The sequence below is a fragment of the Poecilia reticulata genome, chromosome 20, assembly GCF_904066995.2.
Source record: "Poecilia reticulata chromosome 20, P_reticulata-male-v2, whole genome shotgun sequence".
Taxonomy (NCBI): domain Eukaryota; kingdom Metazoa; phylum Chordata; class Actinopteri; order Cyprinodontiformes; family Poeciliidae; genus Poecilia; species Poecilia reticulata.
Window position 1 is genome coordinate 13,612,717 of NC_088849.1, and position 16,055 is coordinate 13,628,771.

The window sequence follows — 16,055 nt, forward strand, 5'->3', positions numbered from 1 at the left end:
ACGTCTCCACGTTGTTCACGCTGCCTGCTGGAAGGCAGGGAAGTGTCATCACCCTAGTTCTTCCATCATTCTGTCTTTTGATTCTTCCCACCTCTTGGTAAAAATCCCTTTAGTATCACTCCCGGGCGGATCAAACAGAGTACAGCGCTCCATTTCATTAGAATTGCTAATGCTCCAGCAGTAAACTTTGGAGTGCAATAAAGCATGGCGCGAGCAGGAGGATGAAGGGACAACTTGTAAATGGGTAAACAAAAAAGAAAATACAGCAACGAAGAGAAAGTATGGATTGCAGTCCCTTTTCCCTTCCAGTATGAAAGCTGGTAATTGAACCATTCCTGACAGGCAATGGTACCTTGCTTCTCCGGCTCCAAAACTTTAAAGTGCACTTATTTCTTTGCATCAGCAAACCTGGAGAAAATAGCAGTTTTTCACTGAAATGCAAACGAGTGAATCCCATTAGGAAAAGCAGGGGTGGAAGACAGCGGCGAGTAGATATATTGTATTCATGGAGAATACACTGCAAGTTTCTGGGGGAATAAAACATTTATCTGACAATCTTTCTAATACGCTCTGTTCTGCTTTGTAATCGTAGTAAACAAAAGTTGTGGGAAGTATTTCTAGGACATTTTTTGGCTACAGAAACGGGAGAAAAACAAGAAGAAAAAACACCTGATTTAAAAACATATTAAAATGAATCAGTTCTGCTTCTTTAGTGCCTGGTTCCCCGATAACTCAAGCAAACAAACAGGTGAATCAACCTCAACAGGGCGAAAAGGAGCCGTGTTCCTTAATTATTTCTCCATACCCACAGGGTATTTGAAAGCAACCCAAGCATGACTCAGCAAATTGACTGTGCTGATTGGATATTCATCATGTGTGAGCTGAAAGAGCCAAGGAGCAAACACACAGCCAGCCACGGCGGTCCAGAAAAACCTGTTTTCCGACTGCCATTGAGAAATAAATGACACTACAACAATAATGGCAAAACTAGAGTGATTTTGTGGGGTTTTTTTCCCCAGCGATTTGAGTGATTACTGATCTTATTTTTACAAACAACCACAATTTGAAATGTAGTCTGGGGGGTTTTATGTGATTGACCAACACTAAATAGCACCTATTGTGAAATGAAGCAGCATAATAGCAACATATGGAGGAATAAAAACCAAAATAGTGTATTTGCATGCAGCACTCGTTATTTTTACACCCTTTACCATAAAAAAACAAACAAACAACAAACCATATTCTCGGTCAACATTAGCAGCGTTATGCTGCGAGGATGCTTTTCTTTAGCAGGGACAGGGAAGCAGGTCAGAGCTGATGGGAAGATGAACGGAAATATATACTAGTTGGTTCTGCTGGAGGCTGAAAAAGACTCGAGACTTCAGAAAAGGTTCTACCTTTCATGCAGCCAGAGCCACGTATGGTTTAGATCAAACCATATTTATGCGTTACAAACGGCCTAATCAATGCCCAGACTTAAACACAATCAAGAACGTCTTGTGATACTAGAAAATCGCTGCTCGAACACATGCCATCCATCAAATCTGACTAAACCTGAGCTATTTTGAAGTGAAGACAAAGTGTGCATTTCTCTAAATGTACAAAGCTGGTGTAGAAACACCCTTCTCCCCTTAGACGTAGCAAGATGTGGTTCTTTAACACATCGAGTTTGCCTTCGTAATGTGGCTCATTAAGTTATGAACGCTTGAGCGCGGCACTGCCATTCGGGGAAAACCCATATTTACTTGGAAAGATTGCTTAAGTTCTAAATTAATTCAAGCCATTTAAGTTGATTCAAATATCTAGTCGGCCGGGACACTGCACCGAGGACTGTGCAAGAGGTATGCAGAAAATAGTGTACTCTAATAGAAGGCGAATAGTTATACAAGGTCATTTTATTTGTAATCCCAAACAGAATGAGCCTGAAGTACAGAAGAGAATCAAACCTGTGGTCTGAGTTGTCCAAATGTGAAACTCTGTGCGAATTGAGAGCTGAGTCCCTCCGCAAGGAGCAGAGGGACTATTTCATCAGTGTACAGCTCAAAAGTCAGCACCGGTCATCATGCAGGGCTGGATAAGAGCGCATGGTGAGTAAATGTCACGTCTATGTTTTAATGTTGATTCATTTAGGTTTAAGAGGAGCATACAATGCACCGTGCCAACAGCATTTACACTTTTTGGCACCCCTGGAACAGAGGTTGTTGTTATAAGACTTGAAATGAATTCAGCTTTTATCACAGTAGCACAGTCCCACACTGAGAATTTTCTAAAAGCCTAGCCTTTAATTTTAGATATGTTATTTCAAGTGAAGTTATTTCTATAGCAATCTTCTGCCAATAGGACAGCGCGTAGTCTGCTCCTGTAACAGGAATCGTCAAAGGCACATGGACCTTTGATGATTCCTCTCAGCAAAATCCCTCTGGATTGTCATCCAGCTCCTCCATTTCTGCTCACCCTGCAGGTTTTCGAAAGAATTTAAGTTTGGGGACTACGATGGCCAGGAAAGTGGCGTCTACTGTCTTCATCTGGCCGGATGTTCAGGATTATCATCCTGCTGAAAGATCTAATGACAACCCCTTTTTTACTTTCTTGACAAAGACCATCAGATTTAAAGTCAGTTTATGATGCCATGCACTTTACCAAGGGTTCACTGGAAGAAAAACGGCATCACTATTCGTCCACCGCCTGGCAGTAGGGACGAAGCTGAAAAGGTCAACGTTAGGTTGTGATTCCAGTAGCATTTGGCAAATTGGACAAGCTACATTTGTAATAATAGCACATAAAATAGTTTACTCGAGTAATCTTCCAAACAACTAGTTGGCATGTGCATTTTATCTGATATGGTCTCTTTTTGAGCCTAAGCAAACTGTTTGTTGCAGCTCTCAAGAAGGTTGATTTTATCATCCCCAATGTATGAAATTAGATATGACATTTGACCAATTCTTGATTATTTTTTTGTTTTCTTTTTTGGTAAGATAAACACACAAATACCTTAATTTAATGGTACGTCTTTTCCATGTTGAGGAGTGGCTAAGGGGATGTGATCTCTAAAAATTACTATATAGACTCTGATTAACAAATATTATTTACACTTTATAAGAGGTACCACTATGTGCGCAGGACACTGACGCTGCCATTCTAAGCAAAATAGAAAATAGAGTACTAAAATTATATCAATCACCAAATTGTTGATGTTTATGAGTATCAGAGTAAAAGATGCTGGCTAGACTGTAGGGTAATAACCTCTACGCGTGGAAGCGAAGGCTACAAGCCACTGCGCTATACGTTCATCTTGTATGTCCGCTTACAGAAACAGGATGTAAATTCCCTCCCAAAAGCCGGAGACCTGTTGTCCACGAGGAATCGATGCAGTAATTCTGTGGTTGGATTCATCCCAGAATGACTCGTCTCCGTGATAAAGGAGTTGTGTGTCTTCCCGTGCCTTTTTACAGTCCAAACACATGTCACAGCTCGAATTAAACTCTCAGCACCCCCCGCCCCCTCCTTCCACATCCCACCCAAGAATCACCTTCCAGACCTCCTTGTTCGACAGGACCTCAAACACACTGATGCGTTCAATTTATTCATGGGAAACGAGGGGACGCGACGACAGTGCTGCATCCGTATGAGCAGAAGACTGCGGAAAGGCTGCTGCGAACCGGACGGATACACGAGGAAAGTGTGGGAGGACCTAGGTGCCAAGGTGATGGATCACCGAGAAGCCTGTCTGCTCGCCGTAGTTTACAGAGCAAGAGTTTGGCAGCAGACTTTTGCAAAGAGCGAGCCGGCGAAGAATTAACCCCGAGGTGAACGTTTTTTGTTTTGTTTTTTTTTACCGTTTGGTTTTCTGCGATGCACAAACATGTTGATGTTTGGAACCGAGAGCTCACAGCTTGCTTTCAAGCTTATCAGGACACAATTAAATGATAATGAGAGGGGGGGCGTGGGGGGATACCAGTCTTCACTTTTAAAAAGAAAATAATGACGTCAGAGTGACTTTCATCTTTACCCGGCTTTCGATTTTTTTCCTTTTTTTTTGCTCTATCAGTGAAAACCAAAAGGTCCATAATCCTCAGATAAGTCTTCTAATCAACTAATACCATGGACAGAGGATAATCGCATCAGCTTACTAATCACCTTCCTGCCTCTGGTCTCATATAGCGTGCAAACACTCACTCATTTACACTTCCTGAAGTACATGTGCAGAAAACGAGCACAGAAAGGACACATGGTGCCATCATCATGGTGCTATAGAATAGCTGCTGCATCATTAATGCATTTGTGGTCAGTTGAATGCATTTTGTTTTTTGTAGAATCTACTCAGTTGATAGTCAAAGGCAACTTTAAACCTCCAGGTAAACATAGGAAAGAGGGTACTTGTTATCGATGGCGTCTTACTCCTGCTCTGACAAGCAGCCCACATTATCAATCTACCTTCACCGTGCTTTCTTACTCAGTAGATGTTGTACGTCCTTGTTTTTTTTTAAAAAAGAAATGGACTGGACATATCCAACAAACGGTTTTCAGACGCAGTTACGAAAATGCTTGGCTTTTGTCCGTGTCGGCCCGCCGCATAATTCTGCACTGCAGATTTACAAACAAGATGACTTCACAGAGGCGATTTGATCCCTCTGGTAACCCACGTCTCCCACCGCGCGGCTTTCTCCACTGTAGCTTTAAAATGATCCACAAGCAGAACCAGATTGTTTTCACGGGTCAGTGTTTGGCGCAGCACAATATAGGATGGAGATCTAGGAAAATGTCAAATGCTGGGTCTTTTTTCCCCTTCTTTTAAACAGAAACTAACCTTCACAGAAACTAGGAGAGAAAAACAAACATCCCTCGCTCGTGAGTAAACTCTGCGTACGGCAAGAACGTAACCGTTTCCTGGCAAATTAATTTAAATCCAACAAACATTTCAGAAATGCCCACCCAGTTTGAACTATACACTGCCCTACAGGCCACTCCAGAAGTTTCATTTTTCATCTTCTTGTTATGTAAAAAGGATTATGTTTCAATTAATACAACCCTAACTTCAAGCTAAACAAGTAGCTATAATAAACTGAATAAACCTCTCCTGAAACAAACAGGCATTAAAATGTCTATGCTTACCTGTTGTAACAATGTTTAAACACTAATTGGCCTTTGTTAGAAAACCAGTTGGTTTCATTCAGCGTTTCTGATTAAACTCCTGATAATAACGGTATTGCATAAATGCACAAGCTCACAATGCAGCAAACATGACTTGGGTTCCCACGTGTGGCACTTCAGGACAAATCGGTAAATAGTATCCATGGCGACAACCAGCTCTGGAAAGCCTCAAACCAACGAGAGGAGCAGCGATCAAAAAATAGTAACAAAAGTTGTTATATTTCTTAAGTCGGATAACTACTTCTTTGTAATATTAGGTGCTCTTTTCTGTTCATTGTTTTGTTGTTTCTAGTCTGAATATATTTAATTAGATTATCATTGTCATTACGCTGGAGTGATGTATTTCATGTTTTTAGTTCCGTCAATTATGGTGATTATAGCTTACAGCGAATGAAAACCCAAATTCAATTCTACGTCTCAGAAACGTAGGATATCACATAAAGAATTTTAATGAGAAATGTGATGTCACAACCTCATTATGGCCTACACCAGTGGTTAAAAAGAAACATTTCAGTAAGTAAATTAAATAGGGACATAATGACAACACAAACAACATCAGAAACAATATAGTTTTGTTTTTTTTAACCTTTTTTGTTTTCTTAGTTTGATGTTTTAAGAGGTTCTCAAGACCCACGACTGGCTGATGTGCGTCAACTCTGGAAACCACTGGCCTGCGTTTCTTGACAGCTGTCAGTTGACGTTTACTGACACCTTCACCAAAAAGGTTAAGCATCAAAAGGTGCAAAGACCATGACTAATAAGAGTGCTATTTGAAGCACATTAAGTGAAAGTTGAGCAAAAGGAAACACGTTTTGGTGAAAATGGTGCACAAGCAACTGGAATAACATGAGCGAAACGTGAAGAAAACCCGTGCAAATCTTTTGGCCTGGACTGAGGGTACAACAAAATGAGCTTTTATTTTTCTAATGTAATTATTGTTGATAAACTGGATTTTGCGTTTTCATCAGCAAATAAATTACCAGGAATAAAACCCTTTAGTACATTAATGTCAGAATCTGCATACAAATTTTAAAAAGTATTGTCAAAATACTTTTATTTTTAAAACCTTCTTTATGTATTGAGTGCACTCTCTGCACAGTCATTGTAAAAATCCTCATTAGTTTGTTATGATCTCCGTCTCAGTTTAAATCCAGGTAAAGTCGAAGAGCGTCACGGCGATTTTGAGAATTAGTAAATTCTCCCGTGTACCTTGGTAACTGTAGAGATCCCCCACGCTGGCCTGGCGCGTGATGTGCTGCCAGTAGGCGCTGCGTGGCAGCGAGATGGACTTGGTTAGCGTCTCTCTGGAGTGAAACTGAAACAGACAAGAGTCAGACAGCAGTGCATCTCACTTTTCTGTCACTTTTCGGGAGAAAGCTGATCTGCATTTGTCAACGCATGAAAAGGTGTGAATAGTAGCACATATTGAAGGCTGAGTGGCATATCTCCAGGCTGAGAAAGTGTTTGATGGATAAGACAGGGATTCATTTGGGATTATTATTTATTTTATTTTATTTTTTTTCCCTCTAGCATGTTGTGGATTTGATTTCATCTTTCCTAGTTCTTACAAAAGTATCCGGATCCCCTTCACCTTTTGCACATTTTCTAATGCAATGAACTTCAATGTGCATGTAACAGACCACCACGACAGATTTTATTTTATATTTTACAAATATAAATCTGAAAAGTGCGGGATGCATTTGTATCCAGCCAAATAGCCAATATCCACCTTCCAATTGTGCACTATGTATCATGCACCTACTTTGTTTAAAATTCCAATAAAATACATTGAAGTTTGTGTGTTTGCGGTGTGAGAAAAATGTGGAAAAAGCGGTAAGGACACTTTTGCAAGGCGCCGTAAGATAAGGTAAGGTAATTTTATTTATATAGCACATTTTCAGCAACAAGGCAATTCAAAGTGCCGTACATTCCGGAAAGAAACTTTGAAGGTGTAAAATGTACCGATGATAAAAGAAAATTGCAATGCACACACAGTTCTTGCTTTTGGAAATGTTCCCTTAAATTGCAGGGTCCAGGAGAATGGCCATATGGTCAAGGCTCGTCAGACACAGGGCATGGCGATGTAAACAAAGAATGCAGATGACGGTGAAAAGGAAGGAAGGAAGGAAGTGATGAATGATTATTGTGAGGGGAAGACGGAGAGAAGGCCAAGACTCTGGTGCGTCTGAGAACTCCTGGTCCAACACACGATTCAGACCGAAATCAGGACTTCTTAACTTCGCGCGGCTATAAAAAACACAGTTCTGATCATTAAAAGTGAAGCCATTTTGCAGCTTGTATACACACCCCTCTGTGTTTCTTTGAGACTGATGTGACGAACGCAACGTAAGGAATAAAATAAGTTACTCTAAAATGGTCTTGCTCTGTCGAAATGTAGCCACAGTAACGCCATGTGCTGCAGCTGATAAAAGACAAACAAACCCAAAACACCGGTGTACCTGGGAGCTCTTTTCCATCTCCTCTATCATCCTCTCGTGCTGCTGGGCGATGGCCAGCGTGGCCGAGTGGACCCGCTGGTAGATCATCTCGCCCTCCCGGGTCTGGAACGTAAACAAACCCTCTCCTGTGTCACACATCCTGTGCCAAGAACACACACACACACACACACACACACAGAGAGAGAGACACTTTGATCGCGCTCGCTCTCGGATTGCTCATTTACAAATATGCATGGTAGAATGTTTAGGTTGCAGTGAGGACCATGAATGCAAGTAGACCCCTCTCTCCTCCCCCCACCCGAAGGCAAAACCCCCCCAAAAAACCAAAGATCGAGAAAGTTTCAGAGAAAAGCCCGTCACATCATCATCATCAACAACATCATCATCATCGCCTGAAGGCCTCAGCAGCATATATCCCAGGATGTTTTTGGTTTTCAAAGCTTCTTTGTGAAAAGTTGTCACTGCGTTTCCATAACCGTGTTTTTTTTTGTTGTTTGTTTTTTTTTTTTCTCCCTCTTGCTGCTGGCATTTCAATTACACAAACCAGTCGGAAGCACACACACACACACACACACACACACACACACACACACACACACACACACACACACACACACACACACACACACACACACACACACACACACACACACACACACACACACGCACACGCACACGCACACGCACGCACGCACACACACACACCTTCCGGACTCAAACGTGAACCAGGTGGAGTCCCGGCCGTATCTGCGCAGGGAGCTGAGAGGCCACATGACGAGCTTGAGGCGGGCATTGTGAATATCCCACAGGTAGATGTTTTCATGGGTGATCTGCATGGTGCACTCCCCGTAGATGTCCAGGTTCGGCGTGGGCATGAGGTACACGTTGAAGCGCTCTGAAGATGAACAAAATAGAAAATCCATGTTTTGAACGCCATAGTTAAAGTTCAATCAGAGAAACCGCTTTGCAACAAATAGAAATTGGCATTAAACTGTGATCAGAGCATCTCTGGTCTTTTGCCTTATGCCTTTAAGCAATTTCCAGATGCCTGAAGGTGACACGTTCACCTATTCACACAGTTACACACAAACAAAAACACCATGCCAATGTCCAGATGTGTTCTGTGTCTCAAAGCTGAATGTGTTTTGAATCAACCCCAGAACAAAAAGAAGAAAAAAATATAAAAACCTTGTGGTGATGCTGGCTGAAGCTGGCAGAAGAGTGTCTTTACCCCACAGTGAAAAGAGTCCTGTACCAACATGGTGTGAAAGACTATTCAGCGAGAAGGAAGCCATTACTCCAAATATGAAAACCCAGGTTAATTTTTTTCAAATGCACTCAGGCATAAAAGTGAAGACGTTCGTTTTTGGGGAAAAAAAGAAAATGTCCTGTGGTTTGTTGAAACTAAGGCTGAAGTGTTTGGCTGTGTGGAACATCATTACATTTGGAGGAAAAGAGAGGAAAGGCTGCCATCTTGAGAACACCCTCTGAACTATGAAGCATGAGTGTGGGGACCCCATGTTGTGTGGTTATGAACTTAAAAAAAAAAAAAAATAGATCACTGAATGGGTAAATGACATGATGTGGAAATATTGAAGCAGAATCTTAAATTATCAACCAGAAAGTTGTGGGTAGCAGTGGATCTTTCAAATGGACAATAAGCCCACGGACAATGAAGTCAGTGTTTTGGAGTGGATATCATGAAGTCTTCATCTCGGTATCAGAGTAAACTTTTGAAAATGTGTGTGGGAGCCCAGACCGCTGCACTGGTTTAGGTGAGGAGGAATGGGTCAAACTCCAGCAAACTATTATGAGAACCTGATGGAAGGACACCAGATCATCTGACCTTAGTCACACAAGTTGAAGCGGCAATTCCACCAAACACTGAAAACTGTTTTTACAAAATATGTAAATACCTGGTTTCAACTGCAAATTTATCAACTTGCTCTGGCATGTCGCCCAGGTGTTTTTGCTGAAGTGATTTCATTCCCTTCCTATTGCATAATTATATAGTCTGAGCTTCATAACAGTCACTAATGACGGGTTTCAGTTATTAAAATCGCTTGTTTTTCCCAATGCAAACCTCTTTAAATACACACTTTCCTATGATGTAGGAGCTTGTAGAAGCTGACCTAAAAACAAAGTTTTGAATTAATTGCCTAAATAAATAATTTTTGAACCACTTTTAGGAGGAGAATCTTTCCTCCGGGTTGTGAGGAAGGGCTAAGAAATTCCTCAACAGGGTTCGGTGCTCTTCTTCGTCACGAAATTGTAGCTTTGTCACATCATAATGACACAGCAAGAACTGCAAACTGAGAGAGAAAAAACCATCAGAGAGAAGACAAAAGGAATGTAGGAAACAAGGGAGGAAGAAAGTACAGAAGACAGAAAGGCAAAACACAAGGAAGGATAGGACGAAGGACAAGCAAAGGAAAGACAGATGGAAGAGATGAAGGTCATGAGGAAAGAAGGGAAGAAAAGACAGAAAGGAGCAAAGACATAATGAGGGAATCAAGTGAGGGATCAAGAAAAAGAATAAAGAGAAAGAAAGAGGAAGGGGAAAGAAAAGTAACAAACAAGACCAGGAAAGAAGAGATGGGAATAAAGGAAGGAAAGCAGGAAGGAACAAATGATCATTTAAACAAGGTGAGCAGAAATAAGGTCTGGACATAAAAACATTTTTTTTTTCATTCCTATTCAGTCCAAGAGAATACTGAAATCAAAGTCTTCCAGAATCTAGTTTTATTTGTCAATTAATTCTCCATCCAGAAAGCAGAAACATAGCACCCTACTTATAGACAATATCATGATCTATGTTCCCTAGGCACGTCACGAATCCTAGGGGTTTGGAAAAATAAACTCTGCCCCCTGCTGTTCAGGAGGCATCGAGAGTTTAAACGACAAGCTGGAGTTTTTATTTTGCGTTCACTCAAAGCAGCAGCAGAAATGTGTTGGTTCGGTTCAGGGTGCTTCAATCTGGCACTGCTTGAACGCTTTATTTGAACGAACCAAAGAGGAGTTTGTAGTCAAAACCTTGCACTCTGATATCTTACATAAAAGAGGCCAAGTATAGTTGAGAAGCACAATTTCGCTTCGTGGCTGCAGGGAAATGAAATCCATCAAAATGAAAGCAAGTTTTCTTTTTTTTTTCTTCTCCTTTTTTTTCAATTACTCGCTCTTTTAAAACTCTAAACTGCTCCGTTTGGACTGTTGCCTTTTCAATTTCCTTCACAACTTTACAAATTATACACAGTGAATAAGCTGCTCCGCCATAGCGCCTCCTCTTCTTTTTTTTATTTTTTATTCCCATTTCCTGAGAGTGGAATATTTGTAGAGGCACATTTATTTCGCACGGCTTTAGGAGCCATAATCTCATCCATCTCTATGACAAGCTTCATTACGAGGGGAGCCAGTAATGCACAGCACTTCTCATTAGGCCTGGAACAGAGCCCCTGCCAGAGTCTGTGACCTGTACTTCCACACACACACACACATACGCAGGTTTCCTTTAACATCCCACATCAAAACAAACCTCTGAAGCCAAAGCTGGAGGATAGTGAGCTCATACGACAAAACTCTCCAACAGGGGACTTGAAATCAAATATTGACAAAAATGGCCCTTATTAGCAGAGCCTAATTGGACATTGTCCGCTTCACTCCCCTAACCCTCTGAAGTCTCGGCTGCTTTAACGCAAACAGGCCGCATACGCAACAAATAAGTGCTTGGAGGAGGGCTGATTGAGAGGGATTGACCCCGAATAGCTGCGTGTGTTAGCTGGGACTAATTGGGCACTCACCGTTCTGCTCCCGCTGCACTCCCGCTGCTAACAGGTCCGGCTCTCCGAGGCTGATGTCGTTGAGACGGGTACCCAGGCACTCCACGCACAGCAGCTTGCACCATTCCTCGGCGTCCAGCTCTGCACACAGTAGTAAAGAGTCAGTGCAGTTGTATGTCAGACTGTATATATATATATATATATATATATATATATATATATATATTTATTTTTCTTTTTTTATGCAGTAAGACTATAACAACATGTGGGTCCAACCTCAGGGTGCTTTCATACAAACATGAATCCCTTGAGTGAGTATTCATTATAAAGTGATGCATGCACAAAAAAAACAGCTACAGCCATCATTCACTGCTGGATAAATATGAAACTCTGAACTATGTTTGTGCATAAAATCTGAAGCCAATCACTAAAAAAATGGTTCCAATATTTCAATCTCAAAGTCTGTGTCTGATATATTTCAGTGGCTTTTTTTCTATTAAGGGAGGAAAAACTGATAATGGTCTTAATTTGTAATCAGCCACACATCAAAGGAGAAGCCAGTAACTCTGGAGGAGCTGCAGAGATCCACAGCTCAGGCAGAAAATTCTGATGACAGAACAACTATTAATTGTGCAACCTTTTAATCTGTGTACAAAAACATACACAACTCACAATTCTAATACCTTGCATCATTTTGAACATGTGTTGAAAATGGCCCAGTCACAGTGCAGACCTAAATCCATTTGAGAATCTGTGGCAGTGACGATGTTTTGCAGATGTGCAAAGTTGTGGTTGCTATACAAAAACTTGTAGCTACAATTAAAGCAGAAAATGCTTCTACAAAATATTCACGAGGCTGAACTACAAACAGTTTCTGTCACAATTATGTGCTACTTTGTGATGGCCTAACATATGAAATCCTAATAAGTTTTGAATTAAAGAAATAAAAAAAAAATAAAAATATGTGTGGAAGGTCTAAGAGGAACTGTGGCACTGTACCCGTTACTGACCCGCTTTTATTTCCGTCAATCAATACAGATCAAAAGCTTACAGAACGGGTGAGAGGCATCCAATCACTGGAGAGCATTTGGCGTAAATGGCGGCGTTATGTAACAGCTTGTTTGTTAGATCAACCAGAAAATGCAGATTGGACAGAAGGGTTAAGGAAAGGTCAGCTGCTATCCGAAGCACTTTATTCACACACAGGAGGAAGCAGAAAACACGGCAGCTCCGGCAATTCAGCTCTTTCCTCGTGCTTTCATTAACTCCCCTCGCTGTGGCCTTTAAGTGTTTCTAAACTCCCACACTTTTTTTTTTTTTTAAGGCCACTGAGTGGAAAATCAGCCAAACAAACACTACATCAGCACAGCGGCGTCCAGGCTACGCTACGTGTAGCGCGTCTGGAGACGCGGCAGAAAGACGCGTGTGCGCATGTGTAGGTGAGTGAAGGAGGGAGGAAAGAAAACGGCGCCGCTTTTTGTTTTAATGAGTGTTTACAAACACGCGGCAAGCCAGAGTCAGGTATGCAGGAATCGAATCGGGAGACGCTTTACTTTTTTTGTTTTGTTTTTGTTTTTTTGCGGCAGCAGAGCAGCAGTCATTACACAGACGGATACAATATGTATATCTGCGCGCATTCATATCTGTCAGAGAGGCGACTCCTCGGTGGAATTTAAGGAGCTGACATTCTCAATGGTAGTCATAACTCAAGGTCACACTCTCATCTTTCTTTATGTGCATATTTGACAGTTGCACCCAGAGCTGTCAAAAATGCGCGATTATTTTATTTTTTTTTTTTTTTTCCCGCTCGCTCCGTTCCGTGCCTCATTGACAGCACGCTGCTTGGGAGGACGCAACAAAGGTTTTCTGTTTTAAAAGTAACATAATAGGGGGAGATTTATAACTGCTAAACACTTTTTTTCCCCCTAAATAAAACATGCAACAAAAACTTTTTTATTCGTGCATATTTAAATGTCTTTAAATAACAGCGCAGTGCTCGTTAATATTCATCGTTGCATTAACACGCCATTAGATATTGCAAGGCAGCAGGACAAATTAGGATCCTATGAAGTGAGTTCTTACGCAATGCAAGTTTACCTTTTTAATTGTGTGATGTGTAAAAGCTGGGGAAAATGTCATTTCTGATTTTTAGCTCAACCAGTCTGACAAATCGTTTGTGATCAGTGAATGCACCGTACCCAACGGCTAATGGTGTTGTCTCTAGTTATTCAACTTTTGTTCCACTTCGGAACCACCTGGAACACAAATATCTTAAATTCAACACAGCTATTGCTACTTGTTTAACCACCAAATAACACTCCGATGGCAATGTGTGCTAGTTTGAGAGTTTGTCGATACTCAACAGTGCGAAAAATATCTGTATCTACATTTGGTTGGACGTCAGTTCTGCGATTTCGCTACTACAGGTTAACTAAGGTGTTTAAAGTTCTGCAAGAAGCAATCCGTAACATTTGAAGGCAAAACAAAAATAAACTGTTCCGATTTGGATGGGGAAAAAGATAAAACCACGTTCATAAATTAGATCCATATCCCTTGTAAAGCCAGGGAACCCAACTCCACAAATCAGCTTAGCGTGAAACAGCACAATAAAATACATGGATTCATTTTCTTTGCCCGGCTTTAGGCTTCAATAAAACCATTTCAACTTGCTTGGGAAGGATTTTTTGGGCTTTCCACCCATCCCATTAGATGCAATCTTTATTGTTACAGTGCATAACAGGGTTTAAAAAAACACCACAAATTATTCCCAATATTGGTTTTCATACCTGCACAATAAAAATCAATATTCCAGAACCCATCTTCTAACCTCTTAATATGGCGGCAAATGAGCATCACTTGGCTAAACTCAGATCCACCACAGCCTCCATCACTTCTGTTTCTCTTTTTTTTTTGTTTTGACCCGACATGCTTCATTCAATTACCATAACATAACACATTTTCAGGAGCAAAACAAAACACCTTTTCTCCCCTTATTTCCCCCTGCTGTGGTTGAAAGCAACCAATTAGATTTTTGCACGAAGAAAAGGACAACTCACCTGATTCGCAGGCAAACGTCTTGGACGTGTCATCGCAGAAGATGATGGCGACGGCGTGCTTCTTTGTCTCCCGTGGCATCCGCGTGACGTTCTTGATGTTATGGAGCTCGGTGATCTACAGAAGTCAGGGAGAGAAAAGCGGCGGCGGCAGCACATCAATGAACACTGCAGCAATAACGGCGCGGCTTAATTGGTATCCTCCACAGCTTTTGCTGAAAGTGCAGCGGGGACTTAATGACGACGATGCAGAGCCGTAAACTTAAACAGAGGAGGTGATCCTAAAGAACAAGTCACACCAAGCAATTTTATGAAGCTTAAAAATCTCATTTAAACCGGGAGAAATCACACACGCTAGCTAGCTGCTCATACTCCTGTATGATGTTTAATATGCAACTGCAGAGGCTTGCGGCGTACAAGGCAACCCTCATTGTTGTGCGCCTCCTTGAAAATACTCTTCCAGTTAATACAGAGGAAACCAATCATGAGAATCTGAAATCACTTTACCAGGTGGCTCATAGTGAATTCATAGTGAATGAAAAAAAGGAGGAGATAACTTTTTTATTGAATATCACCAGCATTGACTGGACATTTCATTCAACAGCCTGCCTGCTACTCGCCGTCTCCAGCAGATAAGGCCCATTACATTAATGTAGTCTATTGTGTTCTAACTATAGGCCTCTTGCCAAACTGTTACAAATGAATTAGCTGGGCTCATTGCCCATACAGTAAAGCTTGACTGCTAAAGGTTAAAGACCCTATTGCACACATACACACCGTATTTGGACTACACATTTCTTTGTTCGATGGGGTGACATGTAATGAATTTCTCTCTACAGTTAGGTAGCCAGTGCTCAACGTTCAGGCCCAGCTGAGGGATTTCCACAAACCTCTGAGTTTTTTTTTCTTCTTTTTCAAACTCAAGCTACAATTTTGTGCGCCTTGTCCTATCCACACGTACTCAGTTTATACAACTAGAAATACGTTTTTTTTTTCAGCTTTTCAAGATCCATTTGAACGATTCTTTTCCGGGGGTTAACTATTGGTACAACAGCTTCGATGAATTTCAAAAGCAAGATTTTGAATTTTCTCTAATCCACGAACAAGCTTTTTTTCATTCCAGAAACAGTGTATGTTTGGGATCAACGTCCTGTTGCCACTCTTGGCGGGGTTTTTTATTGTAGCCAAAAAAAACACATCATTGTCTCATTTGAACCGAAATCATTTCTTCAGAAGGTATTTGTCCATATAAGAGGCAGAGAATTTCTGCTTGACCTCAAAGGTATTAATTTTGGAGCAGTGGCTTCTTTCCTGATTACTTTGGTTGGCGATGCAAAACGTGCATTAGGACAATGACACTAATGCTGTAGCAGTTTCTAGTAAAGGGTATGATTTGGGCTTTGGTGGTTCCTGGGTTATTCCTGAACATTTTAACCACTTTATTTTCATCTAAACGTGACAGTTTGGCTGAAACATACATTTGTGTGTTTCGGGGTATTGTTATGTGAGTAAGGTATCACTTTCAGCTCTAAAACCGTTTCACACCTTTTTATAACCTACCTCGTTTCACATTGTGATAAGAAAATGTAGTCAAGTGTTTTTTTGCATTTGACTTA

At 41.2% G+C, this 16,055-nt stretch overlaps 1 protein-coding gene across 2 annotated transcripts in view; it reads right to left on the reverse strand.

The window, feature by feature from the left end:
• The window catches only part of dok6 (docking protein 6), a 61,099-nt gene that overhangs the window by 7,533 nt on the left and 37,511 nt on the right, over window positions 1-16,055 (reverse strand). For both annotated transcript variants that reach the window (XM_008438655.3, XM_008438654.3), the window contains exons 3-7: window positions 14,443-14,557; window positions 11,408-11,527; window positions 8,316-8,505; window positions 7,611-7,749; window positions 6,361-6,466 (exon numbers count right to left, since the gene is read on the reverse strand). In XM_008438655.3, coding sequence (XP_008436877.1) covers window positions 6,361-6,466; window positions 7,611-7,749; window positions 8,316-8,505; window positions 11,408-11,527; window positions 14,443-14,557 — 670 coding nt within the window. The remainder of the gene's footprint in view (window positions 1-6,360; window positions 6,467-7,610; window positions 7,750-8,315; window positions 8,506-11,407; window positions 11,528-14,442; window positions 14,558-16,055) is intronic.